The sequence below is a fragment of the Hippopotamus amphibius genome, chromosome 7, assembly GCF_030028045.1.
Source record: "Hippopotamus amphibius kiboko isolate mHipAmp2 chromosome 7, mHipAmp2.hap2, whole genome shotgun sequence".
Taxonomy (NCBI): Eukaryota; Metazoa; Chordata; class Mammalia; order Artiodactyla; family Hippopotamidae; genus Hippopotamus; species Hippopotamus amphibius.
In genome coordinates this window covers 114,902,978-114,914,595 of record NC_080192.1, presented here as the reverse complement: position 1 = coordinate 114,914,595, position 11,618 = coordinate 114,902,978, and the positions used below count along the sequence as shown (strand labels likewise).

Here is an 11,618-nt window from a genome sequence, read left to right as displayed (position 1 = left end):
ATCTGGTCTCTCATCACAGAAGCTCCACATTCTGCAGGAAGGCCAGACCTCTTAAGCCTCCTGGACGGAAGATTTTCTAAGCCCTCCACCTTCTCCCTGACTCCCCTCTAGCCAATCTCTGACTGCGGGGAGGAAAGAGATTAATCAGTAGAGTGCCCAGGAAGGTGGGAGGACCTAGGTGGACAGTTCCAGGGCGGTGGGGAAGCGGAGGGCTGGGAGGGGGAGGGGCAGCGGCTTATCTCTCCCAGGAGGGGGGAGCTCACTCCAAACAACTAATGCACTGGCGTGTGAAAGCTCCTCAATTAGCACTAATGATGCAATCAGGGAGGGAGAAGGAGGGGCCAGAAGTTCTGGTGGAGTCAGCACCTACTTCCACACGCGGTACACACTCCCTTCCTCGGATACAGTGGCCCTTTCTGGCACACTTACACACACACACCAGAGACGATCTGGACCACGCACGTCCGTGGGTACAAATGCACTCTTTGCACAAATGACTAGCACGAATATGGTTTGTGATCCCCTGCCAACCGCGTCTGACTGCGGGGATCCCTGGCAGGGGTTCGATTTAGGGCTTCAGGGACAAGGGGAAGCAGAAAAGCTTGGTAGAGGAGGCTGAAGAGGGCATCTCCGAAAACCTCATGATTTTTCTTTTTTTTTTTTTCTGATCCCAGAGTTCCCGTCCCACGCACTCGCAGGTGCCAGTCCCTCAGCGCCCGCCTCCCCATCCCCCGCCCCAGAGCCCGGGACTGAGCCCGGAGCGGCCACTCGCAGCCCCACCCGCGGGAGGCGGGACCCACGCGCCTTTCCTGCGCCCAGCCCGCCCCAAGGCCCGGGGTACCAGGGAGGGCGCTCTGGGATCACGCGGATCCTCAGCACCCTGGACCCAGCTGCACGTCCCCTCCCGAACCCGTTACCCGCCGGCCTCGCCCCTTCGTCTTCTCCCCCACTCTGCCCGGCCGGCTCCGTGAGCCGCCTCCCGGTCCCGTTATCCGGCCGCCCCGGCCCCGTTATCCGCCCTCGCGCTGGGCCCGAGCCCCCCGCGCGTCCCGGGGTCGCCGCCGCCGCCCCCTCCCTTTCTCGCCGGAGCTCGGGGGCCGCGGGCTGGGCAGGGCCGGAGCCGCCTCCGCGCCGCTTCCCAGGCCCGGACGGCCGCGGGAGGAGGTCCCGCTGTCAGTCAGCGGGGAAGGCCGGGCCGGGCGGCCGGAGGGGGCGGCGCCGAGGACGGGCTCGGGCCGGGAGCGGGGAGGCGGAGGCGGAGGCGGAGGGGGCGGGGGCGGGGGCGGCTCCGGGCCTTATAAGTGGCGGGGGCAGGGCGGGAGGGAGGCAAGTGTCAGGCCGATGTGCCGCCCGCGAGGGGCCGGGGCCGGGGCCGGGTTCGGGGCCGCCGGGGCCATGCGCGCAGGCTGGACAGGGGGCCGGCGGGGCGCAGAGCGGAGCCGCCTCGGAGCCTGAGCCTCCCGGGGCCGCGGCCGGGGAGCCGCGCGGGGCCGGCCGGCCGGGGGGAGGGGAGCGATGCGGCGCCGGCGGGCGGCGGTGGCCGCGGGTTTCTGCGCCTCCTTCCTGCTGGGCTCGGTCCTCAACGTGCTCTTCGCACCGGGCTCGGAGCCTCCGCGGCCAGGCCAGTCCCCCGGGCCCTCGCCAGCCCCGGCCCCGGGCCGTCGCGGGGGCCGCGGGGAGCTGGCCCGGCAGATCCGAGCGCGCTACGAGGAGGTGCAGCGCTATTCCCGCGGGGGCCCCGGGGCCGGGGCCGGCCGGCCGGAGCGGCGGCGCCTGATGGACCTGGCTCCGGGCGGCCCGGGCCTGCAGCGTCCCCGGCCCCCGCGGGCCCGGCCCCTGCCCGACGGCGCTCCCGGCTGGCCCCCGGCTCCCGGCCCGGGCTCCCCCGGCCCGGGCCCGCGCCTGGGCTGCGCCGCGCTCCGCAACGTGACCGGCGCACAGTACGTGGGCTCCGGCTACACTAAGGCCGTGTACCGGGTCCGCCTGCCCGGCGGCGCCGCGGTGGCGCTCAAGGCGGTGGACTTCAGCGGCCACGATCTGGGCAGTTGTGTGCGCGAGTTCGGGGCGCGGAGGGGCTGCTATCGGCTAGCGGCCCACAAGCTGCTCAAGGAGATGGTGCTGCTGGAACGGCTGCGGCACCCCAACGTGCTGCAGGTACGAAGGTGCGGGTGCGGGGATGAGGGTGCTGGCTGGACGTGCCCAGGCCCAATCACTCTGGCTGGAAGACAACCCTTGGTCTTACAGATAAAGAAGCGGAGCCCCTGCGACTGCTGGGGTTAAGCTCATGGCAGCTTCCCACTACACCACCCTGCCTGGGTGGGCGTCCCTTTACTGAGAGACTCCTTGGTTCCTCAGCTTCCAAACCGTATCTCTTGAAGACAGGACAGAGGGTCCTCAAACTCGGGGTAGAGGTGTGGGCCCGTTAGGACTTAGGGCCCTGCTTCTGGCTGGAGCTGGGGTGTTGCGCACCAGGGAAACGACCCCAAGCCAGAACAATGAACAGAGGTCATCCCTGAGTCAGGGTCCCAGCTGCAGTGATAGGGTCCCATTTCGTGATGGAATCTGAACCCCACTTCTCTCAGCTCCCAAACAGTGACTTGTCTGGCTTTGAAATTGGGGTGGGACAGCAATGGGATTGGGAAGAGCTAGAAAAACACCAGGCTTGATTCCCAGAGAATATCCTGTACCCCACCCAGAAGTCGCTGGATGGAAGGGCTGGAGGAGATTGGATAGTAGGCCAGAAGATACATAGCCCTTCCCAGAAGAGACCCTGGGCCTCAAAGTCAGCTTTGGAAGAATTGAGGAAGCCTCGGGGTCCTAGCTCAATGCTCAGGGGACAGGCTGAGGGCCTGAGGGTCTGAATGTCACATTATCAGAGCAAATGTGGCCAAGAGGCTGGAAGACTGAGAAGGCCAGATGCCCAGGTTCCTACTAAATGGGACTCTGTCTCCCCATTCACTGGGGGGCAGAGGGGAGAGATGAGACCCCACCTTGTCTCCTCCAAGCTAGACTAAGAGAGTGGACCTCTCACAGTCCCAGCACTGCCCTAACACACCCACTTCCTCCTCTCCCCCAGCTCTCCGTCCTTGAGTCGGCTGTAGGATTAGACAAACAGTTCCCTTTGCACATGCCTGAGCAGACTGAGAGGGGAATCCCTGATGGTTCTTGGCCGGGTGAACATAGGGTGTGTGCAGACTCCCCAGCTGAGGATCTTGCCCACACCTTTCACCTCCTAGCCCACTCAAAGTAACCGTTCTGCACCCGGCAGAACTGACCAGAAACCCAGGAGTCCCTCCCTCCTTGGCTCAGAAGTGAGATGGGCACCAGGTCTGGGTGGGCATTGCAGAATAAGAGAGAGAAGCCAGAGAGCTTTGGTGCTACTGCTGCCTCCCAGTCTTCCCAGGCTACCCCAGCCCTAGTCAGGCAGGTCCTGGGCCCTGAACTGGTTGCAGAAGGTCAGGCAGAGCCAGCAGTTGTGAGTGGTTATGCCTGGTTGCACGGCTGACACTGGAGCTACAGGGAGTGAGCAGCTGGTTACGTGGCCATCCTAACTGGGAGGATCTTGTTCTCTTCACTTCCCAGTGGCTCCTGGGAACTTTTCGGAAACCTGGGGTGTCAGCCAGGTTCCGAGGCAGCGGAGAAGGTCTTGAGTGTCTTAGCAGGATATTATGTGTTAGTAAATGAACTCAAGACCCCCTCCCTTGTGACAGATTCGAGGTTTAATGTGCTTGCTTATCTCTTAAGGAACTTCTCCTGCCCTCTCTTACCCCACCCACAGATATCACCCCCACACATGTCACAAAGTGGTCCTCCACTTTAATGTCCGGCCCCCAGCCCAATGCTGAAGGTGCCTAAGGGGGGTAAAAAATTACAGCAGAGTAGTTTTCACCCATTCCCTCTCTAGACCAAGACTGGGTTGGCTGTGTGACCGTTACAGGGTCGGAAACAGGTTAGTTACCCCAGGACACAAGTGTTACAAGATGGGGAGGGTCCCAGTCATTTCTGTCAAGGGAAAGGTGAATTACATTACCTACCATTACCGGGAGGTGGAAGTACCTTAGTGTGAATTTAGGGACTGCTTTGGTGGTGGGTCTCCTACATTCATCCCCCGACCCCCAGGCCAGTATCCCTCTGGCTTCTTCAGCCCTGCCACCTCTGCTGCCAGGTAAGCCTGCCTGGGGGTGTTCCTGCTCAGGAGGCTTCAGTTCAGGTGTTCAGGTAACTAGAAATAATGTTGTTTTAATACCTCGTAATCATTCAAAATTTCAAAATTGTTTGACTGTTTGCTGAACCGGGGAGGAGTCAGAGAATGTTTCCCGCTCCCTGAGGCCACCTCCCCTTCTCTGGAAGCCCCAGAGCTGGCACTGCAGGTTCTAATAGAAAAGGCCCAGGACAGCATGCCCCACTGGGTACTTCCCAGAGCTCTCTCTGGTCTCCAGGGACTACCTGGGTGAGATCTCTCTATCCATCTCTGTGACCCCGCCCCAACCTCCCTCTCCCTCTCCCACACACACACACACACACTCACTCCCTCCCTCACGTGATAGATGCCTCAATAGCGCAGGGTCAAAGGGCACAAGGGTCTTCCCTCCCCTGCACCTCTGTCGTTCCCGGGGCCTCAGGCCTCAGATGGGGCCCCAGGCCTGCCCGGGCCCTGATTCTGGCCCTGCTGGAGTATATTTCTTCTCCCAACCGAACAAAAGATGCAACTGAAATGCTCAGCCTCCCGCTTCCTGGGGGGGTTAATGGTGTCCATTTTTTCCTGAGGGGTGTTGATTAATACCTCGTTAACAGCGCATTTAACGACCTCCGGGTGTTTAATAACCTTCAGAAGTTTCCCACAAAGGCTCAGACTCTGGGCAAGAAAATGAGAACCAGGCTCCAGGGCTGCTCCTTCTACCTCACCCCCACCCCTGCCCCACGGGTGTCTGGGGCCTCCCTGGGCTGATGTGGGGTGGGGAGGGGAGAGAGAGGGGGGAGAAGAGGGCACCTGGGATTTCCCCCGATCCCCCAAGTCGCCACCCTAGTGGCCTGCTGGCGACACTGAGACGTGCCTTCTCTTGTGCCAGCAGCACTGAGGCAGCGGGCTCCAGGGACGGGGAGCTGAGAAGGGCACCCCTGGGATGGAAGGGAGCATGTGAGAGCCCGGAGTGGAGCTGGGAAGGGTGTGGAGGGTGACGGAATGCAGGGACGTCTAGCCCAGGGGCTTGGCTGCCCTGCTGCCCCACTCCGCCCCGCCTCGTGCAGCGCTGCCCTCTTCCTCCTCTGGCCCGGACAGCTCAGCCTTTGTGTTCCTGCCGCACAGGGTGCTGCTTGTTGTGAGCCGCGTCTGATCCCCAGCGGATGTGCAGCGTGGTGGGAGAGGCTGGGAGACGCAGGGCTCTCTGTGGATGCGGGTGTAGGTGTTCGTGACAGAGCTGAGCTGTGCGAAGCCCCTCCCCCAGATCGTATGGGGTGGGCAGGCCCTTGTGACCATGCCCTCAAAGAGCTGACCTTCCCCAGGAACCATCCCTCACTATTACCCCAGTCGATACTGGCGACCACCCCCGCCCCGCCCACCAACTATGCAAAGAACACCCAAGGAAACGCCCCTTGGGTACTTTCTGTCCTGATCAACACTTGTTACGAATCCCAAGGGAGGTTGCTTTTTCTCCAGAAAGACCACAGCAGAGGAAGAGTGAAGGTGCCAGAAGGTGGAAATGATGAAGCAGAGACAAGGATTAGAGCAGGGGAGGGGGGTTAATAACCATTTGTTGGCTTGGCGATTAGCAAATGGTACTCTTGAAAAGAACAAGGCTGTGGAATCAGTGACATAAATGTGAATCCTAGCTCCTGCATTTCTCAGCTGTTTGACCTTGTGGAGGTAAATTAATCTCTCTGAGTTGGTTTCCTCACATGTGAATGGGAGATACTAACAGTACCTACCTACTAGAGATACCTGCTATTCCCTTTTAAAGTTATTCCAAGAATTGAGTCATGCTTGTAAAATATTTAGCACAGTGCCTGGCACATGGTTAACACATGATGACCAGTCCTGCCCATTTACCCGAGTGGCCAGAGGTAAGGGGCTGATGGAGTCAGTAGGTACTCTGGCTGCTGGGTCAGAGAGCAGACTTCCCAGGCAACCTTGCTATTCTCTTCTGGTCTGAGCTGAAGCAAAGACCTAGAGGTGGGAGGTTGGGGGCATCTGATAGCCCAGCCCTTCCCTGTCCCCACCCCCACCCTGTGACCTCATGACCCGCCTGGGACTCTTCCAGCTCTATGGCTACTGCTACCAAGACAGTGAGGACATCCCGGACACCCTGACCACCATCACGGAGCTGGGCGCCCCTGTGGAAATGATCCAGCTGCTGCAGACTTCCTGGGAGGATCGCTTCCGAGTGAGCGGGGAGGAGGGCCGGGGCCCTGGGCTCCTTGCTGGGATGCTTCTCCCTTAGAAGGCCGGCCCTCCACAGCAGCTTTGACTCCTCCTCAGTTGAGGGAGAGAGAGGGAAGGATGGAGCAAAGCTGACTCGGCCATCAGACAAAGGGTTAACAAAAGAAACAAGGCAGAGAGGATCCTGAGGTTTTTGTGCCCCTGCTCCCCTCACACACACCCCCTCCACGTGGCTGTGGGAGGGCCAGTGTCCTAGGACTAGAGAAGATCTGAAGGTCATCTTGGCCCTCCCTCTATCTGCACACACTGGACAGAAACCACCCTGAAGATGCGACTTCAGGGAGGAGATGCGTTATCCCCAGACTTCCCTCTGCCCATTGCCCACTTTCTGCGTTACCCTCAGGGTCAGGCCAGCCAAGGGGTAAGAGAAAATCACTGGCTTGCTCGGTAAGGCCCCCGGCCTCAGCCCTTAGTGAGCACTAGAGCCTCTAAGAAAAGGGCAAACCCTTCAGCTTAGTCCAGAGCCCCAGAGGAAGGAGCCCCGGGAGCCCGCAGACCCCCTCCCGGGAGAGAAGCAGTAAGCAGCCCCGTGTCTGCCCCTCAGATCTGCCTGAGCCTGGGCCGCCTCCTCCACCACCTGGCCCACTCCCCACTGGGCTCGGTCACTCTGCTGGACTTCCGCCCCCGACAGTTTGTGCTCGTGGATGGGGAGCTGAAGGTGACGGATCTGGATGACGCGCGCGTGGAGGAGACGCCGTGCTCGGGCAGCGCCGACTGCGTGCTTGAGTTCCCAGCCAGGAACTTCACCCTCTCCTGCTCAGCCCAGGGCTGGTGCGAGGCCATGAACGAGAAACGCAACCTCTACAACGCCTACAGGTGACCTCCACCCCCACTCAGGAAGGCCGGCGAAGGAGCCTGAGCCCGGGGCGGGGGAGGGCACGGCGGTGGGGAGGGAGCCAACACGGGGTCCAGGAGGCCAGCCAGGGCGGAAGACTCAGCGTAGCCAATGGAGTAGCAGGGGCGGGGAAAGGCTTCCACCCGGTCAAGAAGGGAACATTCAGGCTCCTGACTAGGAGGCTAAAAATAGTCAGCTCCAAGGAGAATCTGGGTTGGGGGGTGGCAGCTGGAGGTTTCTTAAAATAGTGTCAGACTCAGAGCCTAGGGCTGGTGGGCCGGGCCCTGCCCCGTCCTCCCCTGGCCCTCACCTCTGGAAGCTCTTCTTAGGGCCACAGCACGGGGCTGCTCTGACACAGGTCAGTTGGGGGGATAATGTGGGGTTGAGGGGTGGGAAAGTCCTGGGCATGGGTGGAGTAAACACACCTGAGATTTCAGTTTGGTGGGACGTTACCTGTGGCCTTAGCATGTGCCCAGACCCTGACCCTGAGTCTGAATAGACTCCTTGGCACACTCTGGGAGTGTATGCCTAATTGGTTAGCCAGAGGCATCAGGCTCCCTGGCCAGATGGGGGTTCTGTCCCAAGTTGGAGTAGAGGAAGGCTGTGTCCCCAAAGGCTGGACCACTGAGCCCCGGATTTGTCTCTGCCCTAGGTTTTTCTTCACATACCTCCTGCCCCATAGTGCCCCACCCTCACTACGGCCTCTGCTGGACAGCATTGTCAATGCCACAGGTGAGCTCTCCAGGGCCCACCTGCCTCCCATCACCCTGTGCCTCCCCCAGCAAGCATGGGAATAAGAGTGACTCAGGACAGCACGTGGTCCAGAAACATCATTTCCCAAAGTGGCATTCTGTGGCACACCCCCTCTGGAGTCCCGCGGTCATCAGGGCCCAGGCTCCAGAGAGAGGGGGGAAAGGCAGCTGGCTGCCTACCTCAGGGAGAAATAGGAGCCCGGGTACCCTCTTATAGTCACACTGCACTCTGCAGGAGAGCTCACGTGGGGGGTGGACGAGACCCTGGCCCAGCTGGAGAAGGTGCTGCACCTGTACCGGAGCGGGCAGTACCTGCAGAACTCCACGGCCGGCAGCAGAGCCGGTGAGTGGCCCCGGCAGGGATCCAGGGGCTGGGGAGGTGGGCAGCAGGTGCGAGGGTGAGGGATCCCCCTCTTTGGGTAAGTGGCTCATCCTCCCTTTGAGACTCACTTGGAGTGATGCAGAGACCATTGTTGAGCCTTCACGAAGACTGAGCTAGAACAACTGTAATTTGGCCTTGAACTGGGGGGGGCGGTGGGGGCACTGACACCCCTTCCCTGGGTGGCTGCCAACCCCACCGTTTGCTGACTGTGTGCCTTCGAGCAAGTTACTTACACCTTGAGCCTCATTTTCCTCACCTGTGAATTGGGTTCAGCATTACCTGCCTCACAAAATTCTTACAGAGATTAAATGGCAGGTGAAATGTGTGAAAGCAGTTAACTCGTTTCCTATTATACAGCTGGAACACAATATAGGTCTGCTTCTCTTTCCTTCCACACCCTCCTGGGGCTAGGAGGGCGGTTGGAGGTGGAGAAGGACTCCACACTGAAACCAGTTAAGAAGCCCCAGTGCAGAGAGAGAATTCTAGCCATGGCTTACAGGCCGTGGTCTCTGCACGGAGGCCCTGGGGTTTAGCATGGTTGGCAGGGGGGCGAGGGATGGGCAGCCTCCGTATTCAAGGAGCTCTGGCCAGTCTTAGGGGTGGGGGAGCCCTCGTTAGCCCTGTAAATAAAGTTTAACGAGGTGAACAATGGCTGACTCTGTCCCTGCGGACGCCGTTTATGGGGCTGTAAATCACAGCCAGCCCTGGACTTTGGTCTAGTCCCTGGTAGAAGAAGGAGGCCGGAGGGCGGGGTGGCCAGAGGCCCAGCGCTTCTGCATTGTGAGTCCAGAGCTGGGGCTCCCCAGACAGTGGGAAAGACTTGGGCGAACAGGAGGCCTGCAACTAAGCATCTTCCGGATTGGGGAGATTTCAGAGCCTGTGGGGGCTCTTTCTGTGAAATGGGGAGATTTCGCATTCTTCCTCCAGCCTCTGCCCCAAACACTCAAGTTGTGGATTCCCAAATGGTAATTTTTTGTGTTTTACATTCATTTGCATGCCTCTGAACTTCGAAAACTCTGACCCCCTATCGAGGAGCTGGCCTAGCCTCTCTCCCCAGAGCCAGGAGGAAATGGGCCCAAGGGGCAGCTCTAAACTCTTGCTATTCAAAGTGTGGTCTGCAGACCAGCAGCACCAGAAGCTGGTTGGAAATGCCAGTTCCCAGGCCCCACCCCAGACCTTCTGAATCAGAATCTGCATTTTAACAAGATTCCCTGGAGATTCACACGCGCATTGACGTTTGAGAAGCCCCGCTTTACGTGTCTGAAATGTTCTGAGCTCAGCAACCAGCCTGGTCAGCCAATGGCTCTGTGTGTGCCCTCATCCCATGCAGGTGTCCGTCCACCTACTGTCATGTGCAGCCTGAACCAGTTGTGTGCCCTTAGATTTGGGAGATGTGTGTCTCCAAAGAGTAAACCTGAGCTTTGCCTTTCCTGAGTGGTCATCCCAGTTTCACAGTGGCAGCTGCCTTCATCTCCATGCTAGGACTGGGCTGGATTTCAGCCTTCACCTAGGAAATGTCTCACAGCCCTTTAAAGAAAGCAGCCCCTGCCCTCACCCCTGGGCACACAGAGTTCTCATCTGAGTTCCATTCCCCAACCCACAGAGTACCAGCGCCTCACAGACAGTACCATCCCCCAGGAAGACTACCGCTGCTGGCCATCCTACCACCACGGAAGCTGTCTCCTTTCAGTGTTCAACCTGGCCGAGGCTGTGGACATCTGTGAGAGCCATGCCCAGTGCCAGGCCTTTGTGGTCACCAACCAGACCACCTGGACAGGTGAGACAATGGGAAAGGACATCCTGAGGGAGGTAACTGGACTCCCCGGAAGAGATTGACAGGTCATGGTCCCCCATCAGAAGCCAGAAATGAAGAGGCAGTTGCGGTAGGGAGAGTGGCCCTGCCTCCAGGGAGAGAAGCATCCAGTCCTGTTACCTCTCACCTCTGCCCCCAGGTCGGCAACTGGTCTTTTTCAAGACAGGATGGAGCCTCATGGTCCCTGATCCCAGCAAGACCACATATGTGAGGGTCTCTGGCTGACCTGTCTGTGGGCTTAGCTGACCCTCCCCACCAGCTGGGCTTGCCTGTGACTTGCACTAGCAGCACCACCTGTCAGCTGGGCACCCCTGCAGACGAGGCTGACATCCCCGACAGACCCAGGGGACCAGGTGACCAGGACAACGTGCAATAATGCCAAATGTTAAAATGTGAGTTTACCAGTCTAGGTCTGGGACTGCTGGCTCCAGGGCAGGAATCATGGAGGGCTGGCTGCCCCTCTCACCCTCTGGGCTGCCAGCAAGGCTCAGGGTGGTCTCTCCACTGGGGGCTCTGCCCCTCACTGGGACAGTTCCGTGGGCAGCCCCATCACTGTGTTCGTAGTGTGAGAATGTAGCCAGAGCCCCTGCTGCCGGTGCTGCTGCATGTTCCATGGCCCAGCGGGGGCTGCGTGGGGACAATCGGGCACGGAGTGTTCCCTTCGCCACGCTCCTGACGGGAGACTTGAAGGGGTGCTCCGGGATGTGGGTGATTCTGTACCTGGGGCGGCGGCCTCTGGGCACCCGACAGGGGGCGCTCACCGGCCAGCCCAGGCGCGGGGGCAGAGGAGCACACAAGGTATGAGCCACGTCATGGGGTTGAGGAGCAGGTAGCGGTTTGAGCCAGGACCTGGGGCGGGGGTGGGGCCGGGGCCTTTCTGCCTCATTTGCTTTCAGTGAAAGCCGCAAAGCAGCCAAAACCAGCCTCTCCCCCCTCCTGGAGTTTGTATATCCAGAAGCTTTTGTACTTCTTGTTCCTTAAAATGTTTATTTTTGTAAAAAAAAAAAAAAAAAATCAATTAATAAAATGACATTTCATGGCAAGGACTCTTCCCAAGCCAGTTTCTTGGGCTGACTTTCTCATCTTCAGTTATGTCTTTGGTGTGTGTTTGGGGGCGGAGGCGGTGTGTGATGAAGGGGTGAAATCTCCACACAGACACTGAAGTTGGCACAGTGTGTTTTCAGGCCCTGCTCCCATAGTTCCCGTCTCCCTCCTTGGCCCTCCACATCCATGTCCTCACAAGAGACAGGCGGGACGAACGAGGTTACAGTTTTAACACACGCTGGCTTCTTATATACAAAGACTTTACCCAAAGGACTCATGTCCTAATGGTGGGATGTCAGCCACGCCAGGGTACCCTGAGCAACCTCTAGTCAGGTGGGCTTTGCCTCTGTTCAGGG

General features: G+C 59.5%; 1 protein-coding gene across 2 annotated transcripts; it reads left to right on the top strand.

Annotated features, from left to right (window-relative positions):
* Positions 1–1,349: 1,349 nt before the first annotated feature.
* On the top strand, positions 1,350–11,274 carry PKDCC (protein kinase domain containing, cytoplasmic). 2 transcript variants are annotated; one of them, XM_057743166.1, is made up of 7 exons: positions 1,350–2,154; positions 6,258–6,380; positions 6,981–7,252; positions 7,924–8,003; positions 8,259–8,366; positions 10,009–10,182; positions 10,358–11,274. In XM_057743166.1, exons 1-7 carry the CDS (start codon positions 1,516–1,518, stop codon positions 10,441–10,443), a joined length of 1,482 nt encoding a protein of 493 aa, XP_057599149.1. In that variant the 5' UTR covers positions 1,350–1,515; the 3' UTR covers positions 10,444–11,274. The 2 variants fall into 2 exon arrangements, with proteins under 2 accessions (XP_057599149.1, XP_057599150.1); XM_057743167.1 differs by having other exon boundaries at positions 1,401–2,154; positions 7,068–7,252.
* Positions 11,275–11,618: the final 344 nt, after the last annotated feature.

What these genes read in the sequence shown, in the direction of transcription:
- PKDCC (XM_057743166.1), top strand. Translation starts at nt 1,516, where the DNA reads ATGCGGCGCCGGCGGGCGGCGGTGGCCGCGGGTTTCTGCGCCTCCTTC. An exon ending in CCTGGGAGGATCGCTTCCGA is followed by an intron (nt 6,381 to 6,980) that starts GTGAGCGGGGAG and finishes TCTGCCCCTCAG; the next exon opens with ATCTGCCTGAGCCTGGGCCG. An exon ending in CACGGCCGGCAGCAGAGCCG is followed by an intron (nt 8,367 to 10,008) that starts GTGAGTGGCCCC and finishes CCCAACCCACAG; the next exon opens with AGTACCAGCGCCTCACAGAC.